The 16,612-nt window shown below is 33.2% G+C and overlaps 1 protein-coding gene across 3 annotated transcripts in view; it reads right to left on the reverse strand.

The window, feature by feature from the left end:
- LOC121381892 (ATP-citrate synthase-like) overlaps positions 1-16,612 on the reverse strand; it is a 57,251-nt gene that overhangs the window by 15,743 nt on the left and 24,896 nt on the right. For 2 of the 3 annotated variants that reach the window (XM_041511289.1, XM_041511288.1), the window contains exons 10-21: positions 15,527-15,663; positions 15,202-15,263; positions 13,666-13,783; positions 13,298-13,446; positions 12,009-12,017; positions 6,171-6,412; positions 4,837-4,889; positions 4,283-4,398; positions 3,402-3,506; positions 2,666-2,757; positions 2,154-2,258; positions 570-651 (exon numbers count right to left, since the gene is read on the reverse strand). In XM_041511289.1, the coding sequence (XP_041367223.1) occupies positions 570-651; positions 2,154-2,258; positions 2,666-2,757; positions 3,402-3,506; positions 4,283-4,398; positions 4,837-4,889; positions 6,171-6,412; positions 12,009-12,017; positions 13,298-13,446; positions 13,666-13,783; positions 15,202-15,263; positions 15,527-15,663 (1,270 nt within the window). The remainder of the gene's footprint in view (positions 1-569; positions 652-2,153; positions 2,259-2,665; positions 2,758-3,401; positions 3,507-4,282; positions 4,399-4,836; positions 4,890-6,170; positions 6,413-12,008; positions 12,018-13,297; positions 13,447-13,665; positions 13,784-15,201; positions 15,264-15,526; positions 15,664-16,612) is intronic. The other variant, XM_041511291.1, reaches the window with a different exon arrangement.

Below are 16,612 nucleotides of genomic sequence, written 5' to 3' on the forward strand. Positions count from 1 at the left end.
CCATGTCAAGTATCATACGATGAATTACATGATATTATTTTATTTGAGGTGGATCAATGTCAGAATGAAATACTGGAAACCAGATTAATATTATTATTGTGACATGTTTTTTTCATGAATAGGCACCTTAGTGCATGTATGTGATGAGTAAAGTTTGCAAACAGCCATTGCTATCTGCAATGAAAATAATGCACTGTATAAATTTTGCGACTTAAATTTGGGCAAAAACAATGTGAAATTTAGATGCATGCTCTCCCCCACCCAACATTTTATAGCATATTTATTTAATGATATACAAGTTAGTATGATACCATATACCAAAAAAACCTTGTTTGGAGAGATCAATCTTTTTTTTTTTAAACATTGATAAAGTTGTATTTAAAATCACACTGATTTGTAATTATTTCCAAAATATATTCATATTCCTCCTATGCTAATCCGCCACACAAAAGATTCATATACAGAATGGTGATATACAGATATATAATGACAACAACACAAATGGATGCAAAAAGCCAAATTACTGTAACAGTTGCTTTGTACACAAATGCTTCACATTTAAAACAAACCTCGCCAAGAAGAATAATGAGTTTGACATCTGGATCAGCTTGATATCGAAGAATGTGATCCATAAACGTCGTTCCTGGATATCTGAAAATACAAAACCCTCAAATAAAGTAACTTATTCACCAAGATCAGGATTTTCTTGCCCGTCCTAATAATTTTTTTATCAAATAAAAAACCTAATTAAACTATAAATAAAAAATTTACTGTTACTGATACAACAAATCTGTGATTGGTGAAAATTATCCCCACCCAACAAAACAGTAATAAAAACAGAAAACATAGATGTTCATAATCACACAAAAGTATTTTGTGATATAGAAGTAAATTATATTTTTATAGCTTTATTTCTTAGTTGGTAAAATTCTTTTTTAACATTACCATATTTCCATGCATTTATCTCCTCTAAATGTTAACTGTATTTCCATACACCTATCCCATTCAAGAATAAGGTTAGTGTAAAACATTCATGTGTGAATCAAAGCAAACCAGTCTAGAGTAATCTCCCCTGTTGGTTGAGCAGAAATACATGCAAGTAAATACAATATGCTTCTCACATAGCCCCAATTTTATTCATCTCACTAGGCTATTGGCATTTACAAGAAACTTTACCTGCATGGGGCCAAAAGACTTTCAAAGGACAACACCTGTTGTCCAGCTCTTTTTTTCGCTATCTCATTCTCAATGTAAACAAAACCATGTGATCCAACAAAGTTAAAAGAGATGCATATTCGACATGCTATCATTCCGGGTGGATGTATGTTAGTATTGCAACCTCTGAATGTCAGCTTGAACAAGCTGTTCAAGTCTAATGCAAGAAATGTTTGGAATGAGTGGATGGTGACCAAAACTGGCAGCAGACTCAGAGGACCCCTCCCCACTGTCGCCCAGTGGGTGAAGGATGCGTGGGACCAGATACCAAGCGTGATGGTTGCATACAGCTTTCTGAAGATGGGAATTTCAAACCCAATGGACAGATCAAACGATTATGTGCTCTTTTCCGAGCACTGGTTGAACGCTGACCAGAACACAGCACCAGAAACTGTGGCAACTATGTCAGCGAAAACACCAAAGAAACAGAAATGTCCGACTACTATGACAACATTGTAGATGAAGCTATCTTGTACTGGATTCTGATTCTGGTCCAACAGACCAAATAACACCCATTACTATGAATTTTACACAAATACCACATAACTTCCAGGTGCTGTGCTTGACAGTATTCAGTATTCAATAGAAACAAAGTGCACACATCCACTATAACAATTAATAATACAAAGCAGCTCCCCAGCCATTATTCCCAACATAAAATAAAACTACAATTAATTGTGGTCTCAGGTCACTTGCACACGTTTTGCCAGAAAATAACTTGAGGATACGTAATAAAAAATAAAACAGATTATAAGTGCCCCTATTTGTTGGTTATGGGTTGAAGTCTTTTGAAATTAGACACTGCATTTCACGCACTTAGATACATTTTAAACAGCAGGTTTTTTTACTTAGAAAAATGTATGCATTTATTTGCAATATTTTAGGTTAAGTAATTTTACTCAGTTGTACCCTATGGCAGAAACCCTGATTGTACGCACCTGTCTCCTCCTATGGCCACGCCCTCATACACTCCATTAGTGTTGAGAGCTATGATGTTGTTCAGCTCGTTGGACATCCCTCCTGACCTAGACACATAGGCTACACTGCAAACAAAAACAAACAACACCAACTTATATCGTGATTACTGATCACAGATGAAAAGTTAACTTTGTTTTTAACAACACCACAAGATATCATTGATTAATTAATCATTAGCTATTGGATGTCAAACATTTGGAAATTTTGACTAAAAAATTTAAATTAATAATCAATAGATATATTTTAATTTCCAATTTCAAATATCAGTTGTTTAAACATATTAATACTACTAATAAAAAGTAATAATAATTAGTAATTATAGTAACAGAATAATAGAATTCAGTCCAAAAATAGTAAATTAATATTCAATAGATATATTTTTTAATTTCCAGTTTCAAATATCAATTGTTTAAAAATATTAATACTACTACTAAAAAGTAATAATAATTAGTAATAGTAATAGAATAATAACCTGCCAGGCCGGTACAGCTTTGATGACAGGATATTATCCAACATTCCACCAGTGTTCCCGATCTTGAAACATCCTGCTTTTAGGCCCCCAACCTGCAAGATAACAAAACATGATTTACATCAAAATCATATTTACATCAGCGGAAAGAACAGAAATGCTAAATTGTTCAGTGACACCTCAACATGTTTTAAACTATGGCTCTTTAGTTTACAACTAACATATGGTCAGTTCAGTAAGTGGATATCAGTGGACACCTAAAGTCCATTAGTCAGCAAATTATGTCAATCTGTGACATAATCCCTTCCAATACTTTCAATATTAAAAATAATATAAATTGTTTTTTAAACATGAAAAGAAAAAGTGGAAAAGATGTAAATAGGTTATGATTAATAGAAATAATGCCTAGATAAGACATTTTTAAACCAAATATTTAACTCAAGTCAATATAATCTGCATACTTTCTTTAAATACAAAACATTTTTGTAAAAAAAAAAAAACACGTAAAGGGGGTTTAGCACTCACCTAATAGTGTAACTGTTACAATGGTAGGGTTTAAGTACTTAGAAAAATGATGAAAAAAAGAAGAAAAAAAAGAAAAGAAAATGCCACAAAAGTTTACATTTGTTCCAATTTCCCTTTGAAACTTAACTGTCCCCTTTAGAAGAGGTTATTGCTTGGAACTAAACAGCACACCTCTTCTCCATAAATAATGTGAAAGCACCCACTAGACACTCACCGTTGCTGGCCCTATAATAGTGACTCCTTTCTCATTAGCTTTCTTTATCAGCTGCCTTGTGAGATTCTCGGGAATACCTTCAGCAATGATGGCAATGGTTCTGATCTGTCGAAACAGAAAACATTCTCAATAAACACAAGCTCCAATTTTACTAAATGACAATCTTCACTAGGAAAGGCAAGTGATCACTTCCATTTGTCTCCACACTCACCTGGAAAGTTTTAGGAGAGTGGTAAATCAATTGCTTAGCAATAAAAAAAAAAATTAATGTATTTTATTTGAGACTGTGTGTGATTTCTCGCCTAGCACCATATCAGGAGGGTGATCTTCAGCTTGCCTTGATTTTGCTCATGGCAGTGTCTAATGAAGATTCACAATTGTAGTTTGTTAGCTACAGGGCATACAATAACCAGGTTTTTGTGTCTCACTTCTGTAATATGACCACCTCTATTATCAGACCACTGATTCTTGCATGAATAATCAACCAAACACAATTATACTTGATGCACAATTTTGTGTCCTGAGTCAAATTGAATAGATTTAAACAAAAAAAAATTAATCTCATTTAAGTTTCAGCAGGCCCTAATATTTCTAATAATATTTAGTCTAAAAACAGCTGTCTTAGTCAAATTTTGCTAACATATTATTTTAATACTTCAAATTAAACATTATAACAGAAATAAAGAAGTTTGTTAACACCACCTAAGTAGAAACTGTAATTTTTATCAAAACAGTAAAAACGGCTTTACCGTGTTTTGAAAAAGAGCTCTTCAAAGTAAAAGAAAACTATAAAACTATGAAATAAATGTTTTAATATCTACGTATAAATGGTGATATACTGAACACAATTACAGATTTATATAACTGAAATATTAGGATACCTGTGGGAAGTCCATGGTTTCCATTGTACTTTCATATGCAGATCTGAGAGAGGCAAAGGTAACAAGAACTTCAGCATTGGGATGTTTATTCATCGCATCAGCCATGTTTTTATACACTGCAAGCACAATACTGACATTTTAAAAAGAATAAAAGTACAGACCTCTGAGACTAAAAATAAGTAACAAACACAATCTTAAAAAAAAAAAAAACCCAACCAAAAAAACAAAAACAAAAGAATCATGTAACATTTACAGGTCTAAAAAAAAAGGTATAGCATCACAGTTAGCATTACAGTAAGCATTTTGTGTGCTGGGGTAATTTTTGGCATGCTTCCGTCAGACAACTGTTCAAGCATGCCTGTCATTGGCACATCTGATTATGCCAATTTTATTACGGATCAAACTTTTATTGGTCATTCATAAACATGAGATGATTTGTTCAATTATGGTGTGTAACCATATTTGTCACATTTCAACCAGTTACAAACTAAATTTGCAGCCGATATGATAGCATTTCATTTGGTGCACACACTGCTGTACAGTACAACACTAACCTGGAATAAGGATTTCTTTGTGTCCCCAGTAAAACTTCTGTTTATGATCACCACTACAAAAGAAGAAAACGAACATATACAAGTAATTACTATAATTACACACAATACATTACTATTACACATACATGTAGACTGACCGCGAATCTGCATGGCAAGCATGTTTACCACTGGGCTACGACCTGTCACTTATCAATCATCAATCAAAAACAGTTCATATATCATTTAAAACTCATTTTTGAAAACTTCAACTCTGAATTACTTAAACATAACAATGTATTCTGCCAAGACATCAATTGACAGAGAGTATCGTGAAAAATGGTGAACCGGGCTACCCAACAAACCAGTCTATTTACGTTTGACTTGTTTTTAAGGAATCTGCATAAGATTGAACCCTGACATCAAAATACTTTTGTTGAATTAAGGAAACCTTCCCAAAAACAAAGTGCACAAATGAAGAAACGATAAAGTAGACATTCAAAATATTTTTATACAGATTCATTGCATAAGACTTTTGATGACGTCACGTGACAAGCGTCAACTCTTGAAAAACAATAGCCTGGTTTAAGGGAGTAGCTGAAGAATGTCAACATTAGACTACAACATACTTTTAATCTCTTCACAACAGAAAATGGCATGGATATTAACATTTGTTGGTTGATTTTAACAATAAAATGAACAAGGTAAAATATTATTTCATCAAATCGATCGTACATTACAATGCAACGTGTGCAGAAACCCATTTCCCGTTAATAGGCCGGTTCATGGTTACTCAGGGCTAACTGTGGGTCAGCAGAAAATTTCACAAAATTATTTATTAAACTTCACATATAGCAAACACCCAGTTAATCTGTATCAAAATATAAATTATCACATAAAATTATTTATTAAACTTCACATATAGCAAACACCCAGTTAATCTGTATCAAAATATAAATTATCACATAAAATTATTTATTAAACTTCACATATAGCAAACACCCAGTTAATCTGTATAAAAATATAAATTATCACACAAAATTATTTATTAAACTTCACATATAGCAAAAACCCAGTTAATCTGTATAAAAATATAAATTATCACACAAAATTATTTATTAAACTTCACATATAGCAAAAACCCAGTTAATTTGTATCAAAATATAAATTATCACACAAATTATTTATTAAACTTCACATATAGCAAAAACCCAGTTAATCTGTATCAAAATATAAATTATCACATAAAATTATTTCGCCAAATTAAAATAAAATTCGCAAGTTGTTTTTGAAATTTGTAACTGGCGAATTTGGCAGAATGCCAGAGCTAGCCCAGGTTACTTGAGGATGTAACATACGTGAGAGGGTAGATCATGGCGACGACCGACGGATCCTTGCGTGAGCAGACGTAGTCGTAGTCCATCATGCCCTGCACGGCACGCTGCTGCATGCCCCAGACGATGGCCTTCGTGGACGCAGTGAACAGACACATGTCCTTCTCTCCCAGCACGTGACCCTTGCCTGCAGCTTGGGCGTTCTTCGAGGTGTTCATACTCTCCAGATCCGCGGACGAGTTACTCCGGCTGCTGCTGCACGATTGCTGACAGAAACACAATGCACATGGTTAGTCACACTTTATAAAGCAGTCTTATACTGTATGTATTCGGGAGAGGGCCTCGGAAGCTGCTGTCAGGAAATTATCTAGGATTTTTCACCAGGGTCCCATGTCCGATGGGATAGCAAAATTTAGAATGAGCACGTTACATATGGGCTACATCCTGTCCCTATCAAAGTTAATAATGCAGTGACATTTTTTTATTGTATGTATACGAGAGAGGGTCTTGGACATTAGCAAACTTGTATCCAACACTTTTATTCTTTCTAAATTAACAAATGTTGTTAACAACAATAATAACAATAATAATGATAATAATAATAACAATAATAATGATAATAATAATAATAATGATAATAACAATAATAATGATAATAATAATGATAATAACAATAATAATGATAATAACAATGATAATGATAATAACAATGATAATGATAATAACAATAATAATGATAATAATAATAATAATGATAATAACAATAATAATGATAATAATAATGATAATGATAATAACAATGATAATGATAATAATTTGTAAGAGCAACCTTCAAAAAGCAATAGGTCACCAATTTTTTTTTATTATTTACCATAATTATCTTAAAAAACATTAGCTTAGTTTTCTTTTTTTCCAGTTTATTTCATATGATATGGCTTCACATGTACATGTATATATGTATACGAAAGTTACTTACAATTAAGTTAAAGAGATTCTGTTTTGTTTTTTGTATGGTCATAATTTTGTGCTACATGTAGGAAATCTGTCAACTGTTATTAAACTTAATAATAGTGACCAACAACTATTCTTACACAAACACACACACACACACACATATAAGCAAGCAAACATATGCACATACGCCCAGGGCAACACACACACAAAACGAACAAATGAATAACAAATAGACAAACTACACCCCAACACATCAGCTATTGAGTGTCAAACAATGATATGTAGATGAAATGAAATAAATTAATGGCACCCCAGTAGAAAATGAAAGTGGCATCAGGGTGTCAAACAAAGGTATATGAACCAATGAATGATTGACAATAAAATTATTTCATGACCAAACAATTAAACCTCAGAATACAATACAATACAATACAATAACTTTATTTCCATGTTCATATATGTATAATAAAAACATAGTCTGGTTGACCAGCAAAAATAAAGTACATAAAATTAAACGCCAACATAAAAAAAAACACCTAAACTACAACTCTTGTTTAATAAAGTACATGTAGTGTAACAGGTTCTATTGTCTTTTGTCTGTTCTTCGATATTTGGTTAATTAAAATAAATAAATATTATTAAGTGGCAGGGGGTCTAGTTAGAAGGCTAGTTCGTGCTGTGTCCAAATCTGAGCAGAGTTGTGCGACTGTAATGAGTTGTGTTTTAGGGCAGTTGATGATATAATAACATTTTTCGTATTTATTTAGTGTTTGGAATATTGGGAATTCTTGTGCGAGTGTAATAAAATATTTTCTTCTGTTCGTTTCTAGCTGTTTGCAGTCCACGAGAAAATGTGCCTCATCTTCCACTGCCTCTTTGCAAAGCTTGCAGAGTCGGTCTTTTCTGAGAATAGTGTGATACCTGCCTCTTTCGATTTCGAGGCGGTGTGCACATATTCTAAGTTTAGTTACATGTCTTCTTAGGTTACAATTATTTAATGTTTCGAGGTATAGGGCAAGTTGATATGGTCGTACTATGTGTTTATAATATAACAGTTTTTTGGAGTCTTTTAATTTTTGTTTAAAGTATTGCCTGTAGTTGTGTTGTAGTTTTTCAGTTACTAGTTTGTTGAGAGTTTTCTTGTTTTTTGGTGTAGTGTCAATAGCTGTTATGTCGACGCAGTTTTTCTTAAGCATGTTTGTTGTGTAGTTGTGAAAGCTGTTTTTGTTATTGTTATCAAGTAGCTTGCTATATTGAGCTGCATCAAGTAGAAGTGTGCGTTCTTGAGGTAGATTTTGTAGATGTGCCCAGTAGCTTATAATTTTCTGATTTATTTCATTTATTAGTGGGTATCTGCCTAGTTCACTTTTACATGCAATATTGGTTGTGTTTCTTCCTACCTGTAAGTTGAATTTGCTAAATTTTATATGTACTTTTTCGAATGGTTCTGATTCTAAAATGTCTAGTAGTTTATTAGGGTCATGTATTTTCATCTTATTATTTAGTTCAATGCCCCAGATTTCACAGTTATAGAGAAGGATCGGTTTGATTAGGGTGTCGAATAGTTTGTTATATATCTGGGGAGGTGGAAGTGATCCAGAAAAGGATTTTTGGAGTATACAATATGCCTGGAGTTGTGGTAAATAAAAATATCATACACATGTACACAATATGTACTATTGTGTATTAAATTGTACAATTAATGAATGGATGAAAGGGTAAGTTGATCAACATCCAAAAATGCACACCATGTGCTACATGGATATTTATACTCTGGAATTTATCCAGGATTTTTCACCAGGATCCCATGTCTGATGAGATATGTTTTTAGGATATGTTTTCTAGAATTCTTATAAAATCCACTAGCCATGGGATCAGTGATTTTTAAAGTTTGCTAGCCCTATACTTTACTTTAAGTTAACAAAATTTTACTAAATAATAGTAATAATCAGATATGTCACCTAAAGAGGGAGATAGAGCTTAAAAACACTAACACTGAGGGATTGGGTGGGGGCAGGATATTCATATTTATAAAATAGACTTAACTGCAATATTTGGCCTCACTAGCCATCAGGCATGGCAATAGTAGTTATTTACTAGCCCAACATTGAATATTACTAGCCATGGGAGTGGAGCTACCATAATCTAGAAACCTTGCTGAATGATGCAGCACAGCTATGTTAAATTAATGTATTAGAAAAGACATAATTAAATACAGTAGACTCTTGTCTAAACCAGATTTACTTGGGACCGATAAAACATGCCGGTGTAGACAGAGTTCGTCCAGAGTTACGGTTCTTGAGATATATTGATCAGAAAATACCAATGTAAATAAAATGTCATAGTAACCAAACGTTTGGACTACATGCAAGACATCTGTAATAGTAAGGCTAAGCAATGCTTGTTTTAGTAATTGGTAGATATACGAAAGATCTATGCGTTTCTAAGAAACCAATAAAACTCAAAGATAAACAAACAAAATATGACGGGTCGTCAGTAAGAACTGAGAAGCGGGCTAGAACACATGTTCATGCAGTCCCGACTTTTGAAAGTGGGATATTAGCATTTGACTGTAATCAAAATATGTGTTCAAACCAGAATGCATTTAAAACAACAAGCAGAATAACTAACATTGTTTTATTGATTAAAATCACATGAAACTGGGGTCTGAATTTATAGTTTTATTGTTTTAAACAGATCGGTATGTTGCAATGCAAGTATAAACACATACAAATAATAATCTGATTTATCTTGCTACTTACACCCATTACAACAGGTGTGATTCATTGGTTAGTAAGCCTTCAATGAGGAGCAATTATTTCATAACACTTTGGTGTCCTAATTACTAGGGAACTGCCGTCATTGTTTAAAAGGTGACCACTGGCCGACAGTAGTGGTAAGATTGTGTGCTGGTGTAAACAGAGCTACATGTAATTAATACATAAACCGTTCTTTTGTGCTTGAATTTAAATACAAAGTCTGGAATAGACAAGAGTTCACTCTATATGTATTGGGAATTTTCAGTACAGAAATTGAGAATTTTTAGTGCGTTTTTTGGGAAGGGGCCTACTGTGTTCAGATCCACAGAAATCCTGGATAAATCCCTGATACTGTTGATAATTGAAGGCTGTGATAATGAAATGCTGTTATTAAAATGAAACTCCAATAAAAATATTTATCATCTATTAAAAGCTTTTGTACGAGATATCGCTGGCACTATAATTTGCAATATCTCCTACAATATTCTCCTAGGAGATATTGCTTCTTATAATCTTGATTGGTCAAATTTTAATCACAAGACATTATTTTGTTAGTCACTGTGTATGTTTCAGTGCTAAACCTATCATTAGTGACTTCACGCCACTGTCGTTCTGCTAGTTAACGAGTCTATCGCTGCCAAATATAGTTTCGTTGATGTAGGCTTATACCTGTAGTTTGTGAGAAATAGAGATAAACGCAAAATGTGAACATGAAGCTAAAGGTGTTTTAGTTAGCTTGAGTATGGTGGAAATAGATCAACTACTACAACATTTAATTTTTTTTTAATGTACTTCAGAAATTATTTACAGTGATTAACATGGGAATCTGATTAGATTTCTTACATGTAAATCTCTTTTAGAAACATTTTTCAAACACGTAATATTCATTCCTGTATAGAATGATTAAGAAAAAACTTTGATAACCATGTTGTTTAGTTGGCATTTGTTGCAGCTACAATGTGGATCAATTGCATGGTACTAAACTTTTAATATATTTTTATATTAAACAAAAAAAAGAGTTGAACTATAATTATAATTATACAAGTGCAGTAAAGTGTAATGTTAGAGTAAGCCATATTAAGCCACTCAAAGATTTTAAAGTAATGAATATTTAATAAAATAAGCTGACACATTTACAATTGCAGCCGACGTACAAACCAACACATTAACAAAATAACACAAACAGTGTTGTCAGGCCTTAATTATCATGATGATCTAACCACATAGAGCAGAGGATATTCACTAGAGCTGTAACGATACAGCGATCCAGTATCGTATTGCGATACGAGGGCCAAGATATAATACATCGATTCAGGACAGCTGGATCGCGATATAATACGATACATTCATGTTTTAATAATTTTTGGTTTTCAGTACAGCAGGGAATGCTGTAACTGCCCAGTGGTCTGCACTGAAAGCTAAACATGATAACAAGTTGATTTTTCTGTAGAAAAACCTGAAATTCCATTGAACAGCATTGAATAAGCAAAGCAGGTTACGTTCATTTTTCTGAAGACTTCCCATTAGTATTTCGAAACATTTTAATTTGATTTTATTGTCAGGTTGACAATAAAACTATCCTGTAATACAGTTTGTGCCATGTCTTAAATTTTGATTAAAGTCATCATATTTCATAAACTTGAACTAAACAATTCAATTACTGATGACTGATATCAAAAGTTAAGTATCATGATATGTATCATATTGTGACCCAAATATCGGGATACTTATCGTATCGCTACCTCCTGTATTGTTACAGCTCTGATATTCACTGGACAATAAATGTTTATATATAGATAAACATGCACGATAATAATATGGTTTTAAACAGAAAAAAACAACAACTAAATAATCAATAATGCAAACATCAACACTAAACAGTAATTAAATTAGACTTTTGAGTAACATGGAAAAGAGGTCATGGTGACCTAATTAAGAAACAAGAGACACTGGCTTCTTAGGATGTATTCTAATATCAAGTCTTGTGTAAGATGATGGAATAATTCACCAGACCAAATATGTTCTATGACACAAACTTGCAGCACCAACATACATGTAATATGTTCCCTATTGTAAAATACTCTTGAAGGAAGTAAAACCAAGCAACAATACAAACAACATCTACACACTAATTATCTGAAGTGATTACCTTTGATCGCTGTAAAAAGGAGGAAATAAAAAAATACACACATTTGTTAAAAAAATTGTATCTATTACATTTTTTAGTTTTTGTTTTTACACTTAGAGAAAATATTAATTCATTGATCTAACTTACAGAGATATGATTCTGATCATCATGGACATTTTTTTTTTCAAAATCTTGATCGGCGACTTCTGATAAACTAAAAGTTTATTAGCAACTACTAGCTGTCTAATATTTTAAAATTGTGCAGCATTAGTTACATTTCTGAATATCTGCAATGCTTCAACACTATGCCCCACTGTGACTAAATTAGTTAACCTCAAAACCATCAAATATTAAGTATTAAATAGCTTCATTAACTCAAAATGTATTTCTTTATATCTACAATCCTTTAGCAAATTGGTGATGGTGATGGCTAATTTTAACATGCTCATATACCACTAAGATTTCGAGCATGTCTATCCCGGGTCCTGTCTGCAAATTGGGGGCATTTTCATCTTTGCCTATACCCGTTAAACTGTTATTTATGTTATTGTTCTCAAAAACAATCTTCCCTGTACTCCTGCACACTGTGCCCAAATTAGACCTAAAGCACTCTGCTGTCATTTTATGTTAATATTTATAACATAAGAATTATAATCCCTAAAATGGTGGTAAATGCATTGGTTAAAAAAAATTTCTTGAAGTGAGGTTGTAGCATTGTACAGTATCCTAATTTAATCTGAATGACGAAACTGTATTCCATGATCAGGGAACATTTTGTTCAGTATCACGTCACAATTTGCTTAATATTTTGTTGTTTTAACTATTAGTCAGCTTCTTTTCAGCAGTGTTTATTGCAGTGACTGTGGTGCAACCTTGCAGTACTACTGACAAAAAGAAGTGTTTTATTTAACGACGCACTCAACACATTTTATTTACGGTTATATGGCGTCAGACATATGGTTAAGGACCACACAGATTTTTTTAGAGGAAAGCCGCTGTCGCCACATAGGCTACTCTTTTACGACAGGCAGCAAGGGATCTTTTATTTGCGCTTCCCACAGGCAGGATAGCACAAACCATGGCCTTTGTTGAACCAGTTATGGATCACTGGTCGGTGCAAGTGGTTTACACCTACCCATTGAGCCTTGCGGAGCACTCACTCAGAGTTTGGAGTCGGTATGTGGACTAAAAATTCCATGCCTCGACTGGGATCCGAACCCAGTACTTACCAGCCTGTAGACCGATGGCCTGCCATGACGCCACCAAGGCCGGTCTACTACTGACAAATTAAAAATCAGCTGAGTACTTACAACTGGGCTGTCAGGAAGGAGAAAATTAGCCGTTGTCTTCAGTCGCGGTTGTTGGATCGGAATGTCTCGTTTGCCAAGTGCCATGGCAACAATGGCCGTCATGTGGGTTTCAGGACCAAACACATGGATAGGAACTCCCAAATTGTCTCCTGAAAAATAAATAAAATCATTAACACAGGACAAAAGACATACATATATTGTTTTTACTTTGATGGGATAAATATCACAAGAATGTTTATAGTAAATTGTCATAAACATCAATTAAAATAACTTTTTAAAAAGTCAAATTTTTTAAAGTAAAAACCAAACATTAGAAATTTTTTAAAAGACGTTGCTTCATTAACACTGGAAAATAAAACTGTTCATACCAACTTCTCGCATACTGCGTAGACCTTCTTGGTAGTTTGGTCCAGCACGTCGCACATAAATCTTCACATTGAACTTTATTAACTGTTGCTGAAAGTCCCACAGTGCACGAATGATACCCTGTATAACAATCAATAACATATTAAATAACAGGTAAAAGAATAATTTTAATTTACTGAATGAAAGTTAAGTTAAAGTTTGTTTTGTGTAATGACACCACTAGAGCACATTGACATTTAATCATTGGCTATTGGATGTCAAACATTCAGGCGAGTGCTCTACTGACAAAGCTAGATACCACCAAATTTACAGAACTTAAAGGGACATTCCTGAGTTTGCAGCAATTTATAAGATGTTATCAAATAACATAGACTTTTTAACGATTGTAATTACATATCAAATATATTTTTCTGCATAAAATATTAGTGGCTGCATATTAAACATGTTTCTGATCATTCTAATATTTGTACTAGGCTAACTTTCATTTTATTTCCTAAAATATTTTTTTTTTTCATACGTACGAAATTATTTGAAGACAAAATCCAGTTTGGGCTTCTTACAAATATTAAGATTACCAGAAACACATTGGATATACACACTGATATTCTAAACAAGAAAATATATTTAATGTGTAAGTTTAATCAGAGAAATATTTTATTAGTCGGTAACATCTTACAATGCAGCAAACTCTCTTTAATGGAAAATGCAAATTATTGTTATTTTATGAATATCTTTAAAATTATGTACATTGTAGCTTCTGTAAAATATATCAAGGCTTGAAATGCATTTTGTGGAGTTGCGAGCAATCTTTGCTTCTCAAATATTAAGATGGAAGAAAATGTGAGAAACTGACAAGCATTTCTAATAAGTAGTGTGGAAATTAGACAACTATTTAGATTACAGTGCAGAAAGTTTGAAACAAACATGGATAAAAGATCAGGATTTATATTATCATTTCAAAAAATTCTAGATATATCTGGAATACTATAAAAAAAATAAGGCAGAAAGCAAAAGCTGCTTTTGAAACATTACTAATAACATCTGCTTCCTGCCTCTGTCATTTTCCCTACCAGCGTCGTGGTTAGGCCATCAGTCTACAAGTTGGTAGGTACTGGGTTCGGATCCCAGTCGAGACATGGGATTTTTAATCCAGATACCAACTCCAAACCCTGAGTGATTGCTCCGCAAGGCTCAATGGGTAGGTGTAAACCACTTGTACCAACCAGTGATCCATAACTGGTTCAACAAAGGCCATGGTTTGTGCCATCCTGCCTGTGGGAAGCGCAAATAAAAGATCCCTTCCTGCTAATCGGAAAGAGTAGTCCATGTAGTGGCGACAGCGGGTTTCCTCTCAAAATCTGTGTGGTCCTTAACCATATGTCTGACGCCATATAACCGTAAATAAAATTTGTTGAGTGCGTCGTTAAATAAAACATTTCTTTCTTTCTTTCTGTCATTTTCCCATATAACAACTTTGCACTTATCAATTATCAAATAAACTTAAGATTAAAATAATAAAAACAAATAAGAATTCTTACCTTGAAGGTTGTTGCGACGTTGGTAAAATTAGCAATTCCACCTCCAATGATTAAGATTTTCCCTAAAACAAACAAAATAAAAGCACCATTATTACTATTTCCACTGTTCTCAGTTTTTGCTAGGAAAGGCAAGTGATCTCTCATGCTCCTCTCCAAACTCACCACCTTGCAATAACATTTTTAATACATTTTAGTTTTTAGCTATATAGCACTAATATTTTTAATTGTGGAAAAATCCAGATGATTTTCATCTCTGAGATTTAATGGTAAATGGTAAATAAATATTGGACTAAAAGTATACAAAGTCCGTCTGGTGTTTACTTACCATCAGGGTGTTCCTCCTGTGTCATCAATCCGAGCAGAGTTTTAGCATATTCAAATGTCTGCTGCTCACTGGGGGCTCCAGAATACTCCCCATAGTTAGCCAGCTCAGACGCACCACCAAGGTCACAAATGGTGTCACTAACAAATAAATATATATTAAAAAATTAACCACTATATGTTTACTCTTATTAATATTTTATATGTCAGGGGTGGGAATTGGTGAACTATAAAAAAGAGGAAATCTAGAGGGGTCTCAGAAATTCTTGAAATCCTAGGCTGAAATCTGTGCCATCTGACACATTTTGGAGGAAAGGACAATTAAAATGCGAGGAAATGCAGTTCCATGAGAGGAAAACTGCTGATCCGAGAAGAATTTCCACCCCTGTATATGTATACAATACTATTTAATACATATGTTCAATATTATTTGTAAGACAGTGACTCAAAGCCCCCTCCCCAACATTATCAAGATTTCTAGCCCATTACGAATAAACCCCCCAAAAAATAAAAAAAAGAAAAAAAGGCCACAACGTTAAAAGTAAGTAGCACGGCAGTTTCAGATACTAAAGGAAATATGTGTTTCTTGTTAGCTCACAGTGTACTACAGTAACCGTACGCTATTCAGGAAATATATTTTTTAAATTATATATTTATCTAAACATTTATTTTTTTAAATCTGATTTATGGCAATGTAGCCATTATTCAATGATAATTAAAATACTGATAACAAATGGCCTGATTGAATCAGAATAATTTTGGAACATGTATAAAATGCATTAATTTTCAAGTAATATTTCGTTGTAAATTGCTATGCAATCCAGTCTTTAGAAAATTTTATATTAAAAACTAGTCTTCCAGCGAAACTGGTTAAATGCCAGAAAGACTAAAGAGAGAAAAAAAGAATTGTTTCATTGAAAGTCAAACTCAACACATTTTAATTTAAGGTTATATGGTTATGAACCACACAGATAATGAGAGAAAACCCACTACCTCACTCAGTAGGCTACTCTTTTCGATTAGCAACAAGCATTTTTATATGTACCCTGACCTTTGTTATACCAGCTGTGGAGCACTGAACATAAGCCCA

The sequence above is a fragment of the Gigantopelta aegis genome, chromosome 9, assembly GCF_016097555.1.
Source record: "Gigantopelta aegis isolate Gae_Host chromosome 9, Gae_host_genome, whole genome shotgun sequence".
Taxonomy (NCBI): Eukaryota; Metazoa; Mollusca; class Gastropoda; order Neomphalida; family Peltospiridae; genus Gigantopelta; species Gigantopelta aegis.